The sequence below is a fragment of the Paramisgurnus dabryanus genome, chromosome 1, assembly GCF_030506205.2.
Source record: "Paramisgurnus dabryanus chromosome 1, PD_genome_1.1, whole genome shotgun sequence".
In the NCBI taxonomy this organism is placed as follows: Eukaryota; Metazoa; Chordata; class Actinopteri; order Cypriniformes; family Cobitidae; genus Paramisgurnus; species Paramisgurnus dabryanus.
Window position 1 is genome coordinate 58,039,855 of NC_133337.1, and position 22,690 is coordinate 58,062,544.

At 34.3% G+C, this 22,690-nt stretch overlaps 1 protein-coding gene, 1 long non-coding RNA gene and 1 pseudogene across 2 annotated transcripts; all 3 read left to right on the plus strand.

The window, feature by feature from the left end:
* The first annotated feature begins 704 nt into the window (after positions 1–704).
* LOC135720457 (interferon-induced protein with tetratricopeptide repeats 5-like) lies at positions 705–4,454 on the plus strand. Its single transcript, XM_065242586.1, has 2 exons — positions 705–824; positions 1,288–4,454. The coding sequence occupies exons 1-2, from the start codon at positions 771–773 to the stop codon at positions 2,656–2,658; spliced, it is 1,425 nt and encodes a 474-aa protein (XP_065098658.1). The 5' UTR covers positions 705–770; the 3' UTR covers positions 2,659–4,454.
* A 3,002-nt stretch (positions 4,455–7,456) lies between these two features.
* On the plus strand, positions 7,457–9,821 carry LOC135720627 (interferon-induced protein with tetratricopeptide repeats 5-like; annotated as a pseudogene).
* A 7,089-nt stretch (positions 9,822–16,910) lies between these two features.
* Positions 16,911–18,989, plus strand: LOC135720628 (uncharacterized). Its single transcript, XR_010521320.1, has 3 exons — positions 16,911–17,240; positions 17,863–18,002; positions 18,119–18,989. It is a non-coding gene; the product is annotated as an uncharacterized lncRNA (long non-coding RNA).
* Positions 18,990–22,690: the final 3,701 nt, after the last annotated feature.

A 22,690-nucleotide genomic window follows, 5' to 3' on the forward strand; every position in this document is an offset into this window, starting at 1 on the left:
TTGGAGTTTGCTACAAGCAGAAGGCTATCACTTCTTAAAGCATTACTGTAAATAATTTCAGATGTGAAGTCATAGACAATATCATAAAGTTTTTTTTTCTAATAAAATTTAAAGTAAAGAAATAAATCCCAATCAGGATACGGCTGAAAAAAGAAATCAGAAAGTAGGAAAAGACAAGTTTAATAATGACATTGAAATTGGGTAGACCACATTATTGCTGTTATTTTTAATGTTGTTTAGGCCTAAAAAAGCTATTACTTAGTTGTGTTTTTCAGATTTAGATTACTCACAAAATATTTCTCAAAAGCAAAAACGTTGGTTATCCAGCACATAAAACTAAATTAAAAACGAATTGAACTTCAAAGATAGCATATGCACACAGCAGGAATAAACTATTAAAATAAAGAATAGCCGGAAATATCGTCTACATTTATAGCGCAGCAGACTTGGATGCAGGTTCCGGCCGTTTCTCGATCAGCCTCCGGAGGTCGTATATGCAGGCTCCATGCATCATCAATCCTGGTTTATTTTGGTTAACTGAGCATTACATTCCCAAGTCATAAGCATGTTACAACAATTTACGATTAACTTAGAATAATAGTTAACTTTATAATTTTAAATATTCTGAAATAAGTTTAGATGACGTATGAAGCGAGCCTACATATGCGGCCTCCGGAGGCTGCGGCCTTTATTGGGTTGAGAAACGGCTTTGCATCGAATTCACTTTCGGTTTCTAAATAATTGTTTACGCAGGATAAAATGGTTAATTTATGGATGAATTGTTACAGTTTGATCTAACATTTGATTTTCACCGAAAAAATGAGGTAGGTCATTGCACTTTGTCTAATCCTGTAGATTGTCGGAAAAAAGGTTTAGCCTAACTGTACCTTTTCTGTCGTTTGGGTGGTACCATAAGGTTCCGTTTTGTAGCTGTACCTTTACAGGTATTCAAAACAAAATACAATGTTTTTTGTGTACATTACTGTACTTTAATGATCTTGTATACCAAAGGTATATCAAAGTGGTACAAAATTGGTCCTTAAACGCACACAATTTCAATGTGTTGTCACACATGTAAAAAAAATAACAGTTGAGGACACCACCCTCACCGTTTAGACCTTTTTCTGACAATGTAGATGTTGATCGAAAGTCTGAATTACTAAGAAAATATTGAAAGAAATGTGGCCTAATATGACTGAATAGATTAATGCAAGACTTTAGTAAAAAGACTCTGTGTAACTGATTAAATATATGAATTTAATAAATATATATTACATTTTAAAACAGTTAGCCTACTTAAAGGACAAACCTGCCTTTATGGAACTGGATGAGCTGGAATGTCACTTTACTTGGGTTTTGAAAAAAGAAGACACAAACATCACAGATCTTTTAACAAGACTGGAGCAGCGTCGTGACTTAAATCTGGGGGATGAGGCCGGGACCGCACACACACACAACTCTTTGGCATACATTAAGTATCTCTTGGGTTCTAATGGGGACGCCCTAACAAACTTGAAGAAATCTGTGGAGCTCACTAAAGATTTTTATGGGGACAACTGTGATGAGAAGCTCATTGTTACTTATGGAAATTTTGCCTGGTTACACTTTCACATGGAACAGTATGCTGAATGCCAAAGTTACCTGGAAAAACTGAAGGAGATCAAAGAACAAAAACCACCCGTCTCTACTTCTGCTCTTCATCCTGAAGTTCTTGGTGAGAAGGCCTGGGCCTTGTTTAAATTTTCACGCAAATACTACAGCAGAGCTCAGGAGTGTTTTAAAAAGGCATTGGAGTTGGAGCCAGAATACGGTCTCTGGAACGCTGGTTATGCCATTTTACTGTACAGGACAGAAACTGAATGTGCGAGTCCAGAGGATTCATCTGCCTTAAAACAACTCAGACAAGCGATAGAAACAAACCCTGATAATGATGAACTGAAGCTACTTTTAGCTCTGAAACTCGCTGAATTTAAGCTGTTTGATGAGGCTGAGGATCTGGTGGAAAGGGCTCTTGAGATGTCTCCAGATAGTCCACATGTGATTCGATATGTGGGGAAATACCTGAGAAACTATGGACCTATAGACAGGTCTATTAGCCTGTTAAAAAGAGCATTGGATGTTTCTCCAAATTCAGCATTCATACACCATCAGTTGGCTCTTTGCTATAAAAAGATAAAAGAAAAATTCAGGGAGCAGCCTGAGTGTCAGAGATTTCGTCATTTAAGCATCTCACATTTTGAAAAGGCTATCACTCTAAAGAGTGGGTTTATCTATGCAATGACACAACTGGCAATTCTCTACGGTGAGGACGGACAAATCGATCGGGCTGAAGAAGTGTTTGAAACAGCCTTGTTCATAGCTAAGGAGAAAACTGAGGGACTACAACATCTTTCCTTGTATTATGGGGAGTTCCAGCAGTACAGAAAAAGATGTCAACATCTGGCCATCAAATACTACAAGGACTGTTTACAAATGGCACCTGATACACGAGATGGAAAGAAAAGTGCTAAAAATCTTAGGAAGATTGCTGACAAGCGCTTATCTTATAACACAAATGACACAAGGGCTTTAGGGATACTTGAATTTATTGAGCAGGTCACAGGTGAGAAACAATTCACTGCAGAGGGCTGTGAGCATCCTCTGGAAACTACAAGCTAAAATTAAGTTTGGTACAAAAAACTAATTTTTGTGGTTTAAGATGTGTATTATTGGACACATACATATTAGCTGCTATTGTGTTTGTAGTTAGTGTGTTTCCTTTTGAGTTTCCAAGTGCAAGTGTACACTAAAGATAGGTGAAGCTCATACTGTATATAATCAAGTCTAGTCAAGTCTGCTTTTATTGTCAATTCTTCCACATGTACAGTACATACAAACAGAGAATTGAAATTGATTCTCTCCCTTGGTGCAAACAGAAATCACTAACAGTAGAATATTTAAATACATAATACAATATAAAGTACAACTATACAAATACAAATAAAGAAAGATAAGTAAAGCAGCATGAGGCACATGCTATATAAAAGTGCAAACCAGTAAACAATGCAGGTGTAATCTTATAACATAATCAATGTCAGTTTTCTCTCTAAATATCTACTGGCCTGACTTCTACAATACCGTTTTAAAACGGCTACATGAAATCATGCATTAATGTCTTTAATCACACTGTAAAAAGTGAAAAGTTTGATAATTTTTTATGTTAATCCAACTTTTCACTTTTTACAGTGCAGTCTTAAACTATAAATTAAAACTGAATATCTTGATCTATGCATTTGACTGTAAATAACATTTTAATAATATAACATCTTTAGGAATTCAGTTCTATTTTTTTGTTTCACACAAATTAATATAAATAAAAAAATACATATATCATAAGATGAAGAAAAACAACAAGTTTATTCAGCATGGACAAGTGGTCTGCTTTAAGCTGAAAACTGGTTGTTTAAAAATATGTGGTCAAGAAAATAAGATGGCCAGCTAGAATTTCACATACAGAAAAATCTTTCTAAAAAGATTTAAAGTGATGCAGAATACAGTTGTACAGTATATAATGTGTTCAATGTGGACTTGAATGTTTTCTACCTTAACAACATAAACAAACATAAGTGTTTACTTTTTACATTGTTAAATGTTCAAAGGACATGTGTTTAAATACATTCAAATATGAGATAAACAATAAACATTTTTTACGAATGTCACAAATGTTTGATGAATATATTGTTATAATCTGTAATTTTATACAGTGTTACTTTAAAAAAAATCTGTGTTATATTCAATAAATTGGGTTGTAATTTAACTGGTTTGTTTTCTATTGTTTGGTGAAATATGAACATTTTCTTGGTTATTTTAACCCAACGGCTGGGTTTGACCCAATTGAAAATAACTCGGAATTGTTTAAAGTGATACATGACTTGCATAATGTTTGCAAGTGACTCATGAAAGTATAAAGTGTAAAATAATAATTATTTTTTTGTTTTAATTAGTTGTTTTTTTTAAAGTGATTAGTTTTTGTTGTTTGGTGCAGCATGTCAGAGTTACTAAAATACCTTGAGTTTTTATATTTTGTTGTAATCCTTAATGCCTGCTTGAGCATATACATGTGGTTTTGTTATACATTAAAGGGATAGTTCTCCCAAAAATTAAATGACAGAATTTTCCTTTTTGGGTGAACTATACATATACACTCCAACTTTAGGCATATAAACATACAAACGGTGCTAAATAGCACTAAAAGTGGTTCTTGGCTCGTAATCATAGAGGAGCCATTTTAAGTGTATTATAGCACTTATGAAGAACCATATGGAGGCCATATAGCACCACTATAGCACCACACATGGTTCTACATAGCACCTTATGGTTCTTCACAGGTGCTACACAGGTACTTCATCAGTGCTATTACTGTACAATACTTATATTTAGCACTGTTTGTTTTTAGAGTGTATTGAGCAGATGGAAACAAACCACTGACTATAATTTGCAGTGCACATTCAATAAGAAACAGAACAAAATAATACAATAATAAATGAGATGTATTAAATTTGTGATTGCCAATAAAAGTCACTATACTGTTTTCCATTATGTGGCAATTTGTTTCTATATCAGCAATGCCCTCTGCTAATGTGACAAATTACTTTTATGGGGACTTCCAGAAAGCTTCTAAAATGGATGCAATCACAAAGTCATATGTATTATGATATACACTCTTAAGAAAAATGGTTCTATATAGTACCAAATAAGGGTTCTTCAGCTCGTAACAATAGCAGCACCCTTTTTGGTACTATATAGAACCCTTTTTTAGATGGTTCTATATAGAACCTTGCCTTAAAAAGTGTTACATAGAACCACAGTGGTGCTATAAAGAACCCTTTCTTTTATCAGCAGTCAGGAGGATTATTTTTGTTTATATTTTGTTTTGTTTTTTATTTATCACTTTATAAGGTTTAACAGTTTAAAAACAGAACTGCAAGACATCAGAAAAATACTTTTATTTTCACTTTTTCATTACATGAGGTGTCATACAACAATAAATACGTCTATTAAATCACAATCAATATATATGAAGTATTATGCAAATGTAGCTAATCACTACTTAAATGAGATATGGATGTTAAACAACTGCTTTAAAATTAAATAAATTAACAATAACATTTGGCAAAGACAATAACTCTAAATTGACAGCAATTACGTGAAATCATTATATATATATATATATATATATATATATATATATATATATATATTATATATATATATTTCTATCTCTGAAAACCATGTGGAATACTGTATTGAAGTCTGATGAGACCAAAGTTGAACTTTTGCCGTAATACCAAAAGTTATATTTGATGAAAAAAACCCCACAGCACATCACCAAAAGAACACCATCCCACAGTAAAGCATGGAGGTGACAGCATCATGCTTTGTGGCTGTTTTTCTTCAGCTGGAACTGAGGCTTTAATCGGGGTGAATGGAATAATGATTAGCTCCAAATCCCTGTCAAATACCAAGATCAAGGTTTTGGAAAGCCCAGCCAGAGTTCAGATTTAAATCCCATCGAAAATCTGTTGGGGTGATCCGAAGAGGGCTAAGCAGAAGACGCTTAACCAATTTGACAAATTTTTAATGCTTTTGACAGGAAGAATGGCAAAATATTGAATGATGAACACTTACTCATTAAGATGCATGCTGTGATAAAATCTAAAGGTACTTTAACTAAGTATTAGTTTAGGTGTGTGCACACTTATGCAACTACATTATTTGAGGTTTTTATTGTTACTTCCCCACCCCTAAAAGATTTCAGTTTGTTTTTCAATGGCATTGTACAAGTTAGTTCACATTAAAGGTGGGAAAAGTTATGAAATTATTTATCTTGGTCTGCAATTTTATCAGGGGCGTGTAGACTTGTTATATCCACTTTATATACCTCTCTAACCTACCTGGAGACGTATGTGAGAAATGAATGTCAAAGACGAATACCTTGGCATGAATTTTTTGTTATCTAAGTGTAAACTGAAACTTAGGAGAAAGCCACCATTTAGTTAAACATGAAAACATTTCACAACAGCTTTTAAGATGTGTGCTGTTCTCTTTTAAAATTTTATGCATCGATTTTACAGTCATGGGGCTTTTCAAAATTATCAAGAAGGGATTATGAACTTATGGGTGTAAAGAACCCTTGTTTTTACCCACTTTTTAAAGCCATTATCAGTTTCTGTTATTAATATGTTTGTAAATGCAGGAATAACTATGGACCTGCTTGATATAAGAGGTCAGTGGCGCATGGCTCAGTCACTTGCTGATCAGGTTGGGGTCAGGTCAGTGAGAACCTGATTTCTGTTGAAGGGTTATGAGTTTTTGGACTTTCAAACTATGGAGAAGAACACTCCTTTTCATATTTGTGTTAAATCTGAGCATGCTTGTCAAAAAGGATAGGTAGCCTACTAAATGTAGGACTTATTTGTTTGCCCTCAAAGATGTTAATCCCTCCTTGTATAAGCATCCTATTCCTGAAATGTGGTGATTACTTTTGTGGTGATTAAAAAATACTTTTGCTGTTTTTGTTTCAAAATTTTATGAAATTGTGCTTTAGGTTGGTTCCACTTTTTGTACTTTTAGAAAAAATAATCTTGTTTTTTTTCCTATACAAATACCATTTTAACATGTATGGCGTGAACAATGTGTGCTAGCCAACTTTTTAGTAGTTCAAGCAAAATTAGCCATTCTAAAAACACACCAATGTAAAAACTTAGGTCAAGATGTCGACTTGTGAGTTTTAAATCATTAGTAGAATACAGGGTAGCTATTAAATATGCATATTATTAAAAAGATTGTTGAAATTGTATTTAATTTTTGTACTTGATTTTGTAAGTTAAAATGGTGTAAAAGAGCTTTTAAATGTAAAAAAGTCTCTCTTTCTTTCTCTCTCTCTCTCTCTTTCTCTCTCTCTCTTGTTGGTTTCAGTTTCCATTCTAAGTTTGACCCTCATATCTCCCCTCCCCTCCTATAGGAGAGCATATAAAGCACCCGGACCATCTTCATCATCATTTATGATTCAGATATTCAAGATGAGGTGAGTATTTGGCTACAATTTAGTTTCATAATGTAATTTAAAAGCTGAAAGTTTAAGATTTCAACTTCTTGCTAAATATATTCTTAATGTTACCATAATAACTTTATTTCATTGACAAACTTCTGATTGTAAAAGAGAGCTGGCTATCATAAACATGTTTTTGAGGGAGCTTGTTTATTGAATATCACCAAACATAGGCTATTTTACGAATATAAAAGTCAAAGCTAGATATTTCCAGTGATATTTCTTTGCATCCCTTCTCCTATTTATCTTTAGGTGCACTTTATATTATGTTTAAACATTTTATTAGGTTATTACAGTTCATTATTAGAATGATGATAATGAAAACATTTTAAATAAATAACAAATAAATCCCATTTATTTATCAGTATGGATCATGAAATAGTTTTGAGAACAAAACTTTACCAGCTGGAATGTCACTTTACCTGGGCTCTGATAAAAGATGACATAGATCTACCTAAAGTTCTCAACAGCCTGGGCTTAAGTTGGATTTTGGAAAAAAAGAAGCACTTGCACGTGGTTACTGTGCTTTAGCATATGTTAAATTTCTTCAGGGGTTTCAGGAAGAAGCACTTAACAATCTGATGACATCTGTGAAGCTCTACATAGAGTGCCATGAGGAGGAATTTCACAAAACTCTCATTGTCACCTATGGGAACCTTGCCTGGTTAAACTACCACATGAAGAACTATACAGAGTGTGAAAGTTACCTGCAGAAACTACAGACGATAAATGAAAAACATTCAACTGAGGCTTCATCTGTTCCAGAGGTGCTTGGTGAGAAGGGATGGACCTTTCTCAAATTTTCTTACAAATATTACAAGCGAGCCAAGGAATGTTTCAAGAAGGGTTTGGAGCTGGAACCAGAAGATAGTGAGTGTAACGCTGGCTATGCCATTGCTCTGTGTCGGAGAGAAAATGAGGACTTCACTATTGAGAATTCACCCACAATCAAGCAACTGAGACGGGCCATCAAAACAAATCCTGATGATGATGTTCTAAAAGTCCTTTTAGCAATGCGACTGGTTATATACAAGAAATATGATGACGCTGAAATCTTAGTAGAGAAAGCTTTAGAAAGATCTCCAGATCATCCACATGTCATGCGATATGTTGGGAAATTCTTCAGGAATAAAGGATGTGTGGACAGGTCCATTGCTCTGTTTAGCAAAGCCCTTGAGCAGTCACCTAATTCAGGTGTTATACATCATCAGTTAGCTTTCTGTTATAAGCTAAAGAAAATCCAACTGCTGAAACAAAGAAATTACCATGCTAACACATCACAGGTTCAACAGATTCGTGATCAGATCATCTATCATTTAGAAATGGCTACCAACCATGCACCCTGCTTTATCACTGCAATGAGTGATCTTGCACTGCATTATGGTGAACGGCGTGAAATTTCACGTGCTGAAGAGTTGTTTCAGATGACGTTCCAAACAGCCAAAGAGAAAAATTATGATCTATACCTGGTCAGTTTTTACTACGCTGAATTCCAATTACACTGCAAAAGATGTGAAGCTTTATCTATCGAGCACTACATGCAATGCCTGAAGTTGTGCCCAGGTTCACCTGAAGGGAAGAAAAGTTGCAACAGTTTGAAAAAGATTGCAGAGAAACGTATTCGTGAAAACACCCAAGATGGTGAAGCTTATGCTATACTAGGATTCCTTCACAAAGAGAAAGGAGAGAATCTTCAAGCCATTGTGTGCTATGAGAAAGCTCTGAGTTATGTAGATAATGATGAGTACCTCAGGAACCTTTGTGATCTCAGGATGTCCATACAATAAAGTTACATTCAGTACAATCATATAGTGAAGACATATGTTTTTCATCATTGCCTTTTATTGTGTTACATTACCCTTTAATTACTTTAATGCACTAATTTTATGATTCTTTGTACTTAAGATGAATGCATTGATTTATGATTATTATTGTTAGTGTTCTGTCTTCTCTGTTTTAGTTTTAAATATATTTAAATATATCTGTCAGAATATAGCCGACCTTCCTGTTGAATAATATAAACCTAATACATTTATCTTGTTTAATAGTCGCACACTTTTCTATATAAAGCACTCTGTAAGGTTGCAATATATAACATGCTTATACAACCAAGAAAAAAAATGGAATTTTGTGTGTTAATTATTTGTTGTAAATGAATTATTTAAAGTCACAATTAAATTGAATGGAAAAACTGTAAATTTTTTGGATTATTGTGGTATTTTTTGACAAATTACTTATTTGTGAACTTTATTATTTTTGTTAAAATTCATGTTCCCATATAATCTTTTATCAAAAATGTAAATCTCCTTTCCTCCTCGAAATGATCTCTGTTTACTTCCAGTCATGTGGTATGTGTTACGGATGTCAGCCTCAATTCCCCCGGTTGTCAAAACACTCAGTCACCCAAAAACTTACATGGACTTAAAACCATAATGCCTTGTGCACTGCGGTTTGCCCGTCACCTGTTCCGTATTATCGGGCCTACAGTCCTGCCCAAGAATATTGGCCCCCTTGGTAAATATTTTAAATAAAAAATCAAAAGGATTAACAATGTAGATACATTTTCCTGCCTTATTTGATTATATTTATTAAGGGTGGCAATATTCTTGAGCTTGCGTGTATATAATCTGGGACTCACACACACACACACATTTTTTTGCAAAATCAAATCAATTCTTGATGGATGAATTCAAGTCCAGCCCTACCATGTTTCACTCGGATATACATCACCCTGGGGAATCTTAACTTCCATTTTATGGGAACTTTAAAACATCCTCATGTGAATGAAAAGCTTGTTATATAAATGTGTCTTAACTATTACATAAAATAAAAAAAAAAACGAGTCTCTCATTTAATTAAACTAGCCATGTTATTTAACATAACTGCAAATAAAATTACAGAAAATAAAGTTAAAACTCAAATTTCATAAGAGCTATTAAAATTTAAAGCTCAAATACAACTGTTGTATCGTGTTGATATAAATATAAATGGTGCAAATATTTTTTATTTCTTAATATAAAATAACTTCAAAGGTCATGTGTACCTGTCTAGACGATGTCCATTGCTTCCCCAAAAATCCCAAAGCTGACCCTTTGTGCTCATAATAAAAAATATTTACTCCGCATAAAATTACAAATCCGTTTGTCAGGCAGAAAAAAGGTCTGTTTTTGTCTTAATTGCTCCACTTTGATTGAGCTAACATCATAAACTCTATAGTAAAACTGTGTGTCCCAGGGACATGTGTCAACAAATGTATTGAATGCCTGTGTTATTGTTAAGTTATACGTTTTATTCATATCTGCATTTTAAAAAATTGCACTTTCAAAAAAAATGTACAAAAATGTTATATATGGTAAACTAGTAAATGTATTGAAATTATCAGAACACACTTATTGTTTACAATAGGGGCAACTCCCAGTTCCCTATACAAATTTAATGAATGCACCCCTATTTTTATTTAATCCAGTTGTACATATAACTCTCTTAATACGGAAATGGCAGAGCTGGAAGGTCACTTTACTTGGGATATGAATAACAGAGACAAATATCACAGATCATTTGACTAGACGGAATCAGCACCATGACTTAAGGCAGGGACCGCACACACATAGACAACTCTTTGTAATACGACGTCAAGTTGGGCTGGATTGTGGGTCCCTAGGCTAGATCATGAGGATGGGCCTCAATGGTAGCACTGTAATTCTGTATTTATTTTTGTCAGTGACTTGTCATGTGTGGATTACTCATATCTGATCTAATATTAAATATTTATAAGGCATGCAGGGCTCAGTGCAAGTGTTTTTTTTTTTTTAAACCATTACGTCTCTGGAATGTCCCCACAAAACATGAAACCTGTGTGTGCGTGTGTGTTTGTGTGTGTCTTTTCTATATTACATTTGTGCTCTAGTACCAGGCCTTCTTTTCTGCGTGGAGATTTTCAGAGTTATTCTGGATGCATTGATTTTTTTTACAAATAATAAAAAATATTTTTTGCATTTTCCATTGAATTTCAATTGGGGTCATTTTGACCCCCAGCCTCTTTTGTAAAAAAAATACACATCTTCAGAATGACCAAATCAAGCCCATTTTTTATATGACTTTTGACAGAAGATGTAGAAAAGTCACAAAATTTATTCCACTGGGAAACATTTTATTTTGACAAAATAAAAGTAGCCGGGGGTAATTTTGAATGCATATCATGTGAAGATGTGACCAGCAGAAAATCGGTACATCACGGCATGATCTTTCTCTACTGAAAAGCAAAGATGGATGAAGTGCTCCACACTCACATTCACAGTATTGTCTGAAAAATATTCAAACACTCAAAGTCTGCTGTGACCACACCCTTAAGTCGCAAGAGTAACGCATCTTGACCCTGTTTCCTTAAACCACCTCAAGTTTGATAAGAAAATACAGAACATTTGAGACAATTCCTGTTTATCTGATTTCGGCTGGCATGATGTAATTCCTCGGCATGGCAACATCCAAAAACTATTCATCCTCCTTCTGACCATCTGAACTGAAAGCTGTTTTGGTGCTGCTTTTCTAAGACTACTGTAAAAATAAACTTACAATGTCTGACATCTTTGCATACAAAACAAAAACAAATCAAAACACTCAGACATAAAACATGTTTGAAAAAAAGGTCTAGCTAGCACATATAGCAATGCCCCAACAAATGTGTTACAATAATGTAATACACAGTAATTGTCAGCTGAATGGAGATCAGCTGAATGGATTTCAAAACTGTAAGAATCAAATGTTTAACTCTAGGGAGCTGAAAAATTAGTATATATTTCAAAAAAAGTGGAATGTCCCTTTAAGTGGTAGTGCTACAGAAGCCTAAGGTAAAAGCCATGTTTTTGCTTTTGATTTTCAGATCATTAATTAAACTTTATTCTTACTTCAGAAGACAAATCCATGAGCACAGGGATATTGTGCGCACACACACAAGGTTAGAATTTTTTTAAGTTTTATAGTTTTTTCAAGAAAACCTTTACATTTTTTTTGTGTTTTGATGTAGCAATTGAATGAACCGTGCATAACCGGGAGGTAGAGAATATAATCATTTCAGAAGATTAAGTCATAAACAGACGTCATGGAGGCTGTCTGAGGTTAACTTACTTTCTCTGAAATGCTATTTGAATACAGAGCCTGATACTGTAATGTAAACCAAATCTCCAAAATGAAAATCTTGTTATCCAAAAACGTTTGCATAAAGGCTATTGCGTCATGATAATTAATGTAGGATATAAAAGTGGAGATTAAAGTAGTGTTAACAGTTTGATCTTCAGTCCCGACTATTGATGCAGGTGATCTGAAATGTTTTCTTTGTTTCTTGAGTTTGTCGTGTGTGTTTGTCATGATTCAGTTTGTTACGCGTTTTAGATGTGACATACTGTAAATCCATCACCAATGGAAATTCTGATTCATTTGCTGCTTTTCTCAGGTCAGTGTGAATATTTACAATGTCTGTTTGTATGCACACATGTATTTATTTGTATATGTTAAGACAATGGTACACAAGTTTGGCATGTACCCTGGTTTAATGTCAGGGTTCAGTATGATTTTAATACAGTAAAGACAAAAAAAGAATGTGCCTTCGAATTTCCATATCTAAAACCTGTAAAATAATTTAAAGCATTTGAGTTATTTTTAAATTGCACCAAACTTTGAGGTATCGAGCTTCCACTTTTGTTTGCCATTTGCAGCCCTACTTTATAGACCTAATATTTATGATCTAAAGACTATACTGTTTAAACTGGATTGTACTAGTTTAATTTGTTTTGTAATTTACTTACAAATTTAGTACAGTACACTTCAAACTGGACTGGACTGGTTTAATTAGTTTATAATTCAGAAGCATTTACCAATTACTGGTGCTTACATTTACTGTCAAACTAATATTAATAATAACAAATTAATAATAAAAAGTAGCAAATTAAATAAATAAACATCTATAGTTGTCATAATTAATGTGTTACCATACGCCGTCAATTAAATGTTTCACGTATAAAGTCTAAAATAGTTTTTCACTTTAATGTTTACTGTTGTTATTCAATTTTATTTTAACAACAACAACAACAACAAAAAGTGTTATAAACTGGTCAACATTCATAGATTTTTTTTAATTGTCTAGAGCTGCAGGTCAGATATTTCAGACATAGTCTCCATAAAGTTTCCTGTAAAGCTTTACTGGGATTGTAGAGTTTTGTTATCTCTAGTGCTTGGCAATATGGCCAACAAAAAAAATCATCACAACAATGTCTTTAATATCAATTGAAAAAAAAGTTTATCATCATGTTTCATTTGATTCTGCAACATGATCTTACGGAAAGTCCTGTTATGTTCACAAAAAAATTTGATTTATTTATTCGTGTCCATGGCACGAAATTCAGCTTTTTTTGTGCTTTGAGCACAAATGTCTTTTTCGTGTCCTTCAGCACGAATTTCCATAATAGTTTTTCGTGTCAGTGGCATGACTTTTTGTGTGATTTTATGTATTATTTTCTCTTTTTTTTCTCTTTTTAAATCATTGTCTCTTGGGGTTTGGGTTAGATTTGGGGTTTGGGTTAGGATGTACTTTTATGCATTGATTTCTATGTGTTTTTCTTCTGCTTTTAAAACTATTCTTGCCTGGAGTTGGGGTTAGAGTTGGGGTTTGGGTTAGGATGTCTAAAAATGTAACAAAAAGTAATTCTAACCACAACTGAATTTAATGAAAAATCCAGCAAACTGCAAAATTTTTGACAGTAATCTAGAAACTTATTCAGATTGTTTGCATTTGGACCGAGATGCACTGTGTCATCACATTGTGCGATGTAGTTATGTAGTTGTAACTGTTTTCGTCAATTGTTTGTACATTTTTGTAAAAAGTGGCTATTTTATTTAATATAAACAATTGACCATATATACTATGTAGGCCATAGCACTTTAAAATATTTCACCGTACATAGTTTGCCAATTAAGTATTTGCATCTGTTTTAAATTTTGCTTTTAACAGAATATTTAAAACAGATGCAAATACTAAATGGGCAAACTATGTACGGTGAAATATTTTAAAGTGCTATGGCCTACATAGTATATATGGTCAATTGTTTATATTAAATAAAATAGCCACTTTTTACAAAAATGTACAAACAATTGACGAAAACATGTTTGCACATTATTTAACGTGCAATAAAGGCAAAGGGAAAAAATATTTAAAGCTGCAAAAGTGCAAACTATATGCAAAATGTGCAAATCATATAACCTGTGCAATAGATGCAAAAATATTAAAAGATGCAAAATTATATACATAACCTGCGCAGTACTTGCAAACGGTTCATTTTTGCTGCCGCCACTTGAAGAGTCCCTTAAACACATCAAATATTGCCTGCACCCTAGCTGTGTTCCTTAGATCAGCAACAGTGTGCCCAAACCGGTCACTCAAATAATTTCCATGACACAGTGTTTGTTGCAGCTCCACCATCCGGTCCCCTGACTGAGCCTCCAATCGAGCAACCAGCAATTTGCATCCAGTCATCTTTTCCTTCCTCTTCCTTTTGTACAACTCATTCTCACTCTCAAAAATTGAAGGAGGGTCAAAAGAGGGGTGGCACAGTAGCTCTGTGGGTATACAGTTACCTCACAGCTAGAAGGTCCCCGGTTTGAGCCCCGGTCAGGTGGTCTTTCTGTGTGGAGATTTTGTGTTCTCCTGTCAGTGTGTGGGTACTCAGTTTTCCTACAACAGTCTGTGAATTTAAGATGTTTTTCTTTAAGCTAAGAAGATGTTAAAAACCAGCATCACTTCAAATAAAAAGACAGACCTTATAAATAATGGGTCTGAACTACTGTAAATTGCAACAATAGATCTTCAATTCAATGTGATTTATAGATTACTTTATAATGGATGTTTGTGTATTTGGGGATTAAAAAATGTGCACTGTAACATAAATATTCACTAAAATGACATGTTTATGACTAGTTTCTAATCATAATTTTGCTTTTAACAGGACTTTGTCTATTTACTCAAGGCACCACATTTAATTATGTTCTGGTCTTGGGGGACAAGAACTGGACTGACGCACAAGCTTACTGCAGACAGAATTTCATCGATCTGGCCACTGTTCAAACCACTGAAGATGTGACAAATGTTGCAACGTTACTACCTCAATATACATCGTCTTTAGTGTGGACTGGAATGTACAATGACCTTAACAGCTGGAGATGGTCCTATAAGAACGAGGCTATAACGTATACGCACTTTTATTCTGACGCACCAAACAACAATGGAGATCAGGAATGCGTAGCATCTTATTATGGCCACTGGAATGACTTGGCGTGCTCTTCTGAATTTGAGTTTTTTTGCTATGATGGTAAGAAATAATATCAACATGTTAAAAACTTAAAGATTCTCTCTAGAGGATTTGTCTTCAGTTGAACTGGTTTTATTAACCCTTTGAACACAAAGGATTAACAGAAAAGTAGCATTTTGTCACCGTCTTTATGTCGTAATACGTAAAACTCTAGAATTCAAAGAGGGTGTACTTTCTTTCGCACATAACTTAACATAAAATTTCAAGTATAATACACTGGTCACAATCACTGTTGGGGTAATGCATTACAAGTAACGTGTATTACGTAATAATATTTATTTTCTGAAGTAACAAGTAAAGTAACGCATTACTTTATAATTGTACACATTAATATTTGAGTTACTTTTTTTAAGTTTTGCAAGTTACTTTTAAGTTTAATTAATTTGATAAAAAAATAATAAGGTACTGAATTAAACTGAATGTAGTCACATAGAATTACACACTCTGAGCGAGAACAGTTTGAATCATAAACTGTGATGGCAGGCCAGAGCTTGACATTTTTGTGATGGAAATATGCAATTTCTGAATGCAGAACTTCTCAGTCATAAAAAACACCTGCAAGGTGAGAAAAAGTATTAAGAAAAAGTATCTTAAAAGTAATGTAAGTATTACTTTCCATGAAAAGTAACTAAGTAACGCAATTCATTACTTTTTTGGGAAGTAACTTAATATTGTAATACATTACTTTTAAAAGTAACTTTCCCCAACACTGGTCACAATCTATAATGCATACTAAAGAGTGTATAAAGTGAAACTCAAGTAGCATTATGTTGCAGTTAAAGGGGACAGAGAATGAAAACCATTTTTACCTTGTCTTTGTTGAATAATGGTAGTCTACCCGCATTCACGAACATACAAAAAGTGCTAGACATGCTAAACATCTCAGTCTCATAGAAATTCCTCTTTTAGAAATGTCAGCCAGAAAACGGCCCAATCTGAAAAACTGATGCTTATGACATTACAGGCATCTAACTGTCCCTCCACTTTAAAATAATTGGCTACATTTTTTGAGTGGCAGCAAAGTCAGCCAATCAGTAATGAGATTGCAAGTTAAGCCAGTAGGGGGAGCCAAATAGGTGCAAAACCACTTGTTTAAAAATCCCCCACCCTAATAGAGCTATCTGAGAGAGGTTTTTAGGAAGCTTCTAAGGCATTACAGACCCAAACAAAATTTTTTTTGTCTACATGTCACATCACAGAACAAGGATAAATACTCCGTTCAATCATTCTATGTCACCTTTAATGATATAATGGAGTGATGATTGAGCAAATGTGATGATACAGTTGCTCAGTAGCCTTATATGCTGGCTTATCCTGTGCGAATGCACCACATGAAATTAAGATGTGTGTGTGTGCGTGCGTGCGTGCGTGCGTGTGTGTGTGAGGGGGTAACTTCTAAATAACTTCAGCATAGATAAATTAATATTTTTTTCATTCTCGTCTTATTACAGATACTCAAACAGGAGCAGCTAGGTTTGTTTTAGTCTCAGATGTCTTAAGGACATGGCACGATGCTCAGATTTACTGCAGACAGACTTTCACCGACCTGGCCATCATTCGAAATAAAACTGACAATAACGTGCTGAATGTCGCTTCCAATTACGCATGGATTGGCATGTTTAGGGATTCATGGAAGTGGTCAGATGGAACAAATGTCAGCACTTACCCCATTAACTGGGCGAGTTCTGAACCAAACCTAAATGGGATGAACCCAATTTGTGTTACTGCAGAACTTGATGGGTCATTAGATGATCAGCTCTGCTCTTATACCTTTCCTTTCCTCTGCATGTACAGTAAGTTTTATGTGTCAGCTAGTTATTTGCATTATAAACATCATAAGTACACATTCTTCTATGTAATATGGTGGTAAAAAGTATATAGTAATGACATACACTGTTAAAAAGTTCTGTAGAAATTACAGTATTACTGGCAGCTGTTTGCCAGTAACTTACTGTAGATTTAAATTGATGTTATTTACTGGCAAGTTAAATGAACATTAAACATTAACAAGTCTTTGTCTTTATATGCATGAGACTGTTTTTAGTTGTATTCTGTAAAGATAAAAACGTGTTAATGTTTAATGTTCATTTAACTTTGAACAAACTATTGCCAGTAAATAACATCAATCTAAATCTACAGTAAGTTACTGGCAAACAGCTGCATAACTACAGCAAACATTTTTACAGTGAAGGAAGCACATTGTATTTATCACCTATAACATCACATGCAGACAATTTATTTTCAGATATTCCTGCTCCTATACTTGCTACTGGATTTTATAAATATTTTAAAGAATAGGACAGAACAAATAGAGGCTTTACATGTAATTATATTTCATTTAAAATGCTCTTTGAATCATTGACCGCTCATCTGTTTGTAACTTCTTGCGGTTGTTTTTGTTTCATGCTGTTAAAGATGCAACAATTGTTACAACTCCAATGAAGGTAATACATTTAGTGAATTTTACGGATCCAAAGCAGCAGATTTTGAGAGTGGAGATAAAGGCTGGTCAGAAACTAAACAACCCTACAAACATGCAGTTCATCTTGCAGTGGGTAAGTATTAAACTTGAAAACATGACAGAAGTGTTAGTTGTATTATTAATAAAGAAGAGTGTGTGCGTATGCCAGCATAAATAATAATAATAATACTAATTGCTTTTGTTCTTCAGATAAAGCATAAACTGACAGTAGATGGAGTGATCATCGCAAAAATGACATGGAAAACACAACCAGATGGAAATGTTTTCTCAATCAAACCTGAAGAATATCAACCCACCCATCAAGCTTGTTCTTCTATATAACAATGCTAGCACATCTAGTGATGTATCAAATTGTCCCGACCTTTTGTCCTCAAAAAGTAAACGTATGTTTTCGACTGATTTAGAAATCTTATTTTAATAGATTTTAATGTGCTGCGACCATTTAACCTCAGAAGACATGGACATCACTTTTTTTGTTGTTTGCACCATAATAGTTACTTCCTAACTTCCTTATTCATTTAGCTGACGCTTTTATCCAAAGCGACTTACAATTTATGTCAGAGGTTGCATGCCTCTGGAGCAACTAGGGGTGAATAAGTGTCTTGCTCAGGAACACAATGTGGATTCGAACCCGGGTCTCTCACACCAAAGGCGTGTGTCTTATCCTCTGTGCCATCACCACCAATAGTTAATTCTGCGTAACTGGAACCTGTTGTTTACAACGTGGACAATTACACTGCTTCATGTTCAAAGAAAAATATTTGGTTATTATATTTATTGGTTCTTCCTAAAATAGCTAGTAGAAATCTGAAAAAAAGACAAACCAAAGCTTGGGCCTTAGGAGGTTAAAGACAGATAACCAATAGACTCTAAATGAGTCTTTAAAAGTCAAAATGTGTGTTTTTCCTTATAGGCTTGACCAGCATACAGTCAAGAGGAATACATCTGCGTTTGTAAACTGAGTTGTATAAATAATAGGATCTTTGATTAATCTTTATACCATTTCCATACATTCAAATGTAGTTTGTGTGGGTTGTATAAATTCAGCATTTATTTTGCGTGCAGACTATAATAAAATGTTTGAGTTAATAACTATTCATAATAATTTCTTTACAGTATCTCCTAAAATGTTTTATGATGGATTAATGCAACTATGAGTTGTCACTATTGTCACTAACATTTTACTTTCGCCAGGGCCGTGCAGAGACCATTGGAGGGGCAGGTGCTCAAAGAATAAAAAGGGCACTTTACTCGCTGACACGCAAGCACACAACTGAAACAAATAATAAAGTAATACAGAATAGAAAGATGATAAGTCTAACGTTTTCTTTATTTTCCTTGCAAATAGAGTGAGACAGAAAAATCTATATAGACTGAGTTTTATATCTATATATTTATGCATTTGGCAGCAGCTTTTATCCAAAACGACTTACAGTGCATTTCATTTAGTGTTTGTGTGTGTCAACACAGTATATGCAGTTTTGAAATTATATGATATTATATATTGCATTGTGACATTAAGATATTATTACGTTTACAGGCTTGTGTTTTTGTTGTCATATTTAATATAATTCTATTCTATTCTATTCTAATCCTGTTCGAAATTTGTATACAAAGAGAGTAGCCTACATATTTTAGTTTTGAATCGTGTTTGTGTTGTGTTTTTGCACACTTTGATGCCTTGATGACAGGGCAATAAAATAATGACATTCATCTCTCCTTTCATTCATTTCATGAAGACTCTAGTACTTTCTTTATTTTCAGGTAAACTAAAACTGGTTGCAAAGCTGGAGAGTTTTTGACTGAGTTAATAATTTAGCACGAGTATGGCTATATTACCCAACAACAGCTCACATTGTCTTTTATCAAAGGCGAGTCCAGGAACCATAAATTCAATGTGATACAAAAATTAAGAGTTTTTTACCGTATTCATCGGATCTTGCTCTTCCAACAAACTCCGCGTGACAAGTGGATGACATTAGAACAGCGCGAGAGCGATTTGAAATCAAACTCCTCCGTATGATTTCCCGAATATTTCTCGCGGTACTTTGATGTCATATGCGTTTCGGTTCTTGCATTGCTGCGTGAAGTTGAGCACACCTAAAAACTCGAGACAGCTACCTGTATGAACTCCCGGCAGAGAACGTCCCTGCCTTTGCCTCATCCATTGTTTTTATATGGGAAGAATGTTTTATTTTCAGCGTGAGAAATACAAGGTGTGGCGTGTGAACTGTCTGAAATGCGTGAGACTTGAGAGCCCTGTTTGCATCTAACGTTCTAGAGATGTTAATACACACAGACAGCAATAAACAAAAGCTGTGCATACTCTCCTCACGTTGTTCTTGTAAAATAATAATAATATAACAAGCATACTGCTTCGGTTCAATGCCGGCTCGAGGGGGATCCTCCCTGTACTGCGCACCGACGTCGTGCACGTGTGGGCGCTGCCGCGCTGCTAGCGCTGTGAGCTTTCCCTAAAGAGATTGTCCAATAAACGGTCAATACGTCATCATGTGACTAATTTTATTTGCGGCTACTTTTTTTAATTAATTTTACTAATAGTTAGATTGGGCAGGCCTTCACAAAAGGGCATTTAATTACAAAAAAATGCCTTGACAAAAAGGGCACTTTGGTCATCCAGGGGTAAAGGGGCAGGTGCTTGGGCACCCGCCGCCCCCCCCCCCCTCTGCACGTGCCTGACTTTCGCATTAACACTTTCAATGCATTTCTACATTAATGACATGTTTGATAATATCACAACTGTAGACATTAAACACGACTTCAGCAAATTGTCATAAAACATGACTATGGTAGTAGGACTAAGTTCGAGAAATGTATTTATTTCTTATAGCCATTCCTCCATCACATGCATTCCAACATTTATTTATTCAGCACAATTTAAGCTTGTTCTGAAATATATTCATTTATTGTGATATTAACGAGTGTCTTCCTCATTACATTAGACAGGACTTGGTCTAGCATATTGCCTTATGGTGGAGTAAGTTTTGTGCCATATTTAAACAAACAAATCCAGCATGTTGCAAAAAAAACTCAATCTGCTTTGCAAAGGGTAAAGCTCAACTCACAAACAAACAGAGAACACTTTGCAAATACAAAAGGCAATTTGAGCTTGGGCTTCAAAAACACAGGAAGAAAAGGACCTTTAAGGTCATAATCCGTAATTTCATAATCCATAATTTCCAGTGAAAGGTAAGTCCACATAGTGATGGTCACTTTCGAAACATGACTTCATGAGGCTTCGAAACATTTATAAATCTTTTATATCGAATCATTGTTTTGGAGCATGTTTCAAACTGGCCACGTCAAGTGATTTTAGCAAATTAAGCTTTATTACGTCATAACTGTTTCAAAACGTTTCGAAAATCCGATGATTCACCACTAGGGGGAGTAAACATAGACTGTAAAAAATATGGACGTAGTGTAGGCCTACGTGACGTCACCCATTGGCTTGTGAAGATCGTTTTTGAAGCTTAAAGTGGCCGTTGCCTGACGTCGCCATCCTGGCAGGATATGGGTAAAGCTGAGGTGACTGGTTGCTGAAACCACGCCTGCCTAGCTCAATTCTAGTGACAGCAGTGGCCGTTCACCCCTCACTCACGTGGCCACGCTCTCAATTATGCAGACGTTTAAGGCTTAATATAATTTAAACGAATGAGTAACAAAAAAAATTCACCCCCTCACAGTTGTCAAGAAGGGCAAAATTAGCTATACAGACCAAAAACTATTTTTGTACCAGGCTGTAGACATATTATTTTCTGCTGTAAAGTTGGGCATTTTAACATGGAGGTCTATGGGAATTGACTCCCTTTTGGAGCCAACCTCAAGCGGCCAGTCCATGAATTGCAGTTTAAGTCACTTATTGGCTTCATCAGAGAGATTGGAAGGTTGCCCCTCAAGAGTAATTCACAAATGACCAGTGTCTAATATGGTTAGGGGAACGCGGGAACACTACCATTTTGCCTACTTTTTGTTTATAGAGAGATTTAATGACAAACATGTGCATAATTAAGTAAGTTTTTAATGATTTGTTTACCCTAAATAAAACTATAAACACAAAATACTCTTTTAAGTATGGCTTAATTAAGTTAAATAATTATTATATAAAAAAAAACATATTGGTATTATTTAGTAAAACTGTAAAATGTTTGGACAGATATTGTTGCTTTTACACTGTTTTTATCAGCAGGTGTCGCCAGAGTGAATGCTGTTTTGTTAATTTATGTAAAGTGTGTGTATATTAGAAACTACGTATTATTATGTGTATATTAGAAACTATTATTATGTGTATATTAGAAACTATTATGTATTAGAAACTATAACGATGAACATGTTCATGTATATGACTACGTAGATTCTAATACATAGCAAATAGTTGTATGTCTCTGACTTTTGAAATTAAAAACTTATTTTGCTTTGTGTGTTTGTGTGTGTTTTCTCATGTGCTGTAAAATAGGTGTTCAACTATGGAGGACCACAAGAGTCATGCAAAATGTAATAAAGAACTTAAATATTTAATAACTACCTGGACAATAAAAATAGCAATTAATAGATTTGTTTAAAAAAATCATTAATTAATCTATAAATAAATAGACAAAGTTACAAAAAAATCATTATGTAACATTTTATTAGGCAATAAAAAGTGAGATTTTAAAAATAATGTAGAAATGAAATATTTATCCATAAATAAATAGTTCAAAGTAATATAACAATTTACAAAAACAACATTAAACACTCAATAAC

Bases quoted from the DNA above. Each gene is read 5' to 3' on its own strand.
- LOC135720457 (XM_065242586.1), top strand. From the start codon at position 771: ATGGATGAATTGTTACAGTTTGATCTAACATTTGATTTTCACCGAAAA. The intron at 825-1,287 runs GTAGGTCATTGC...ATTTTAAAACAG, and splicing joins ATTTTCACCGAAAAAATGAG to TTAGCCTACTTAAAGGACAA.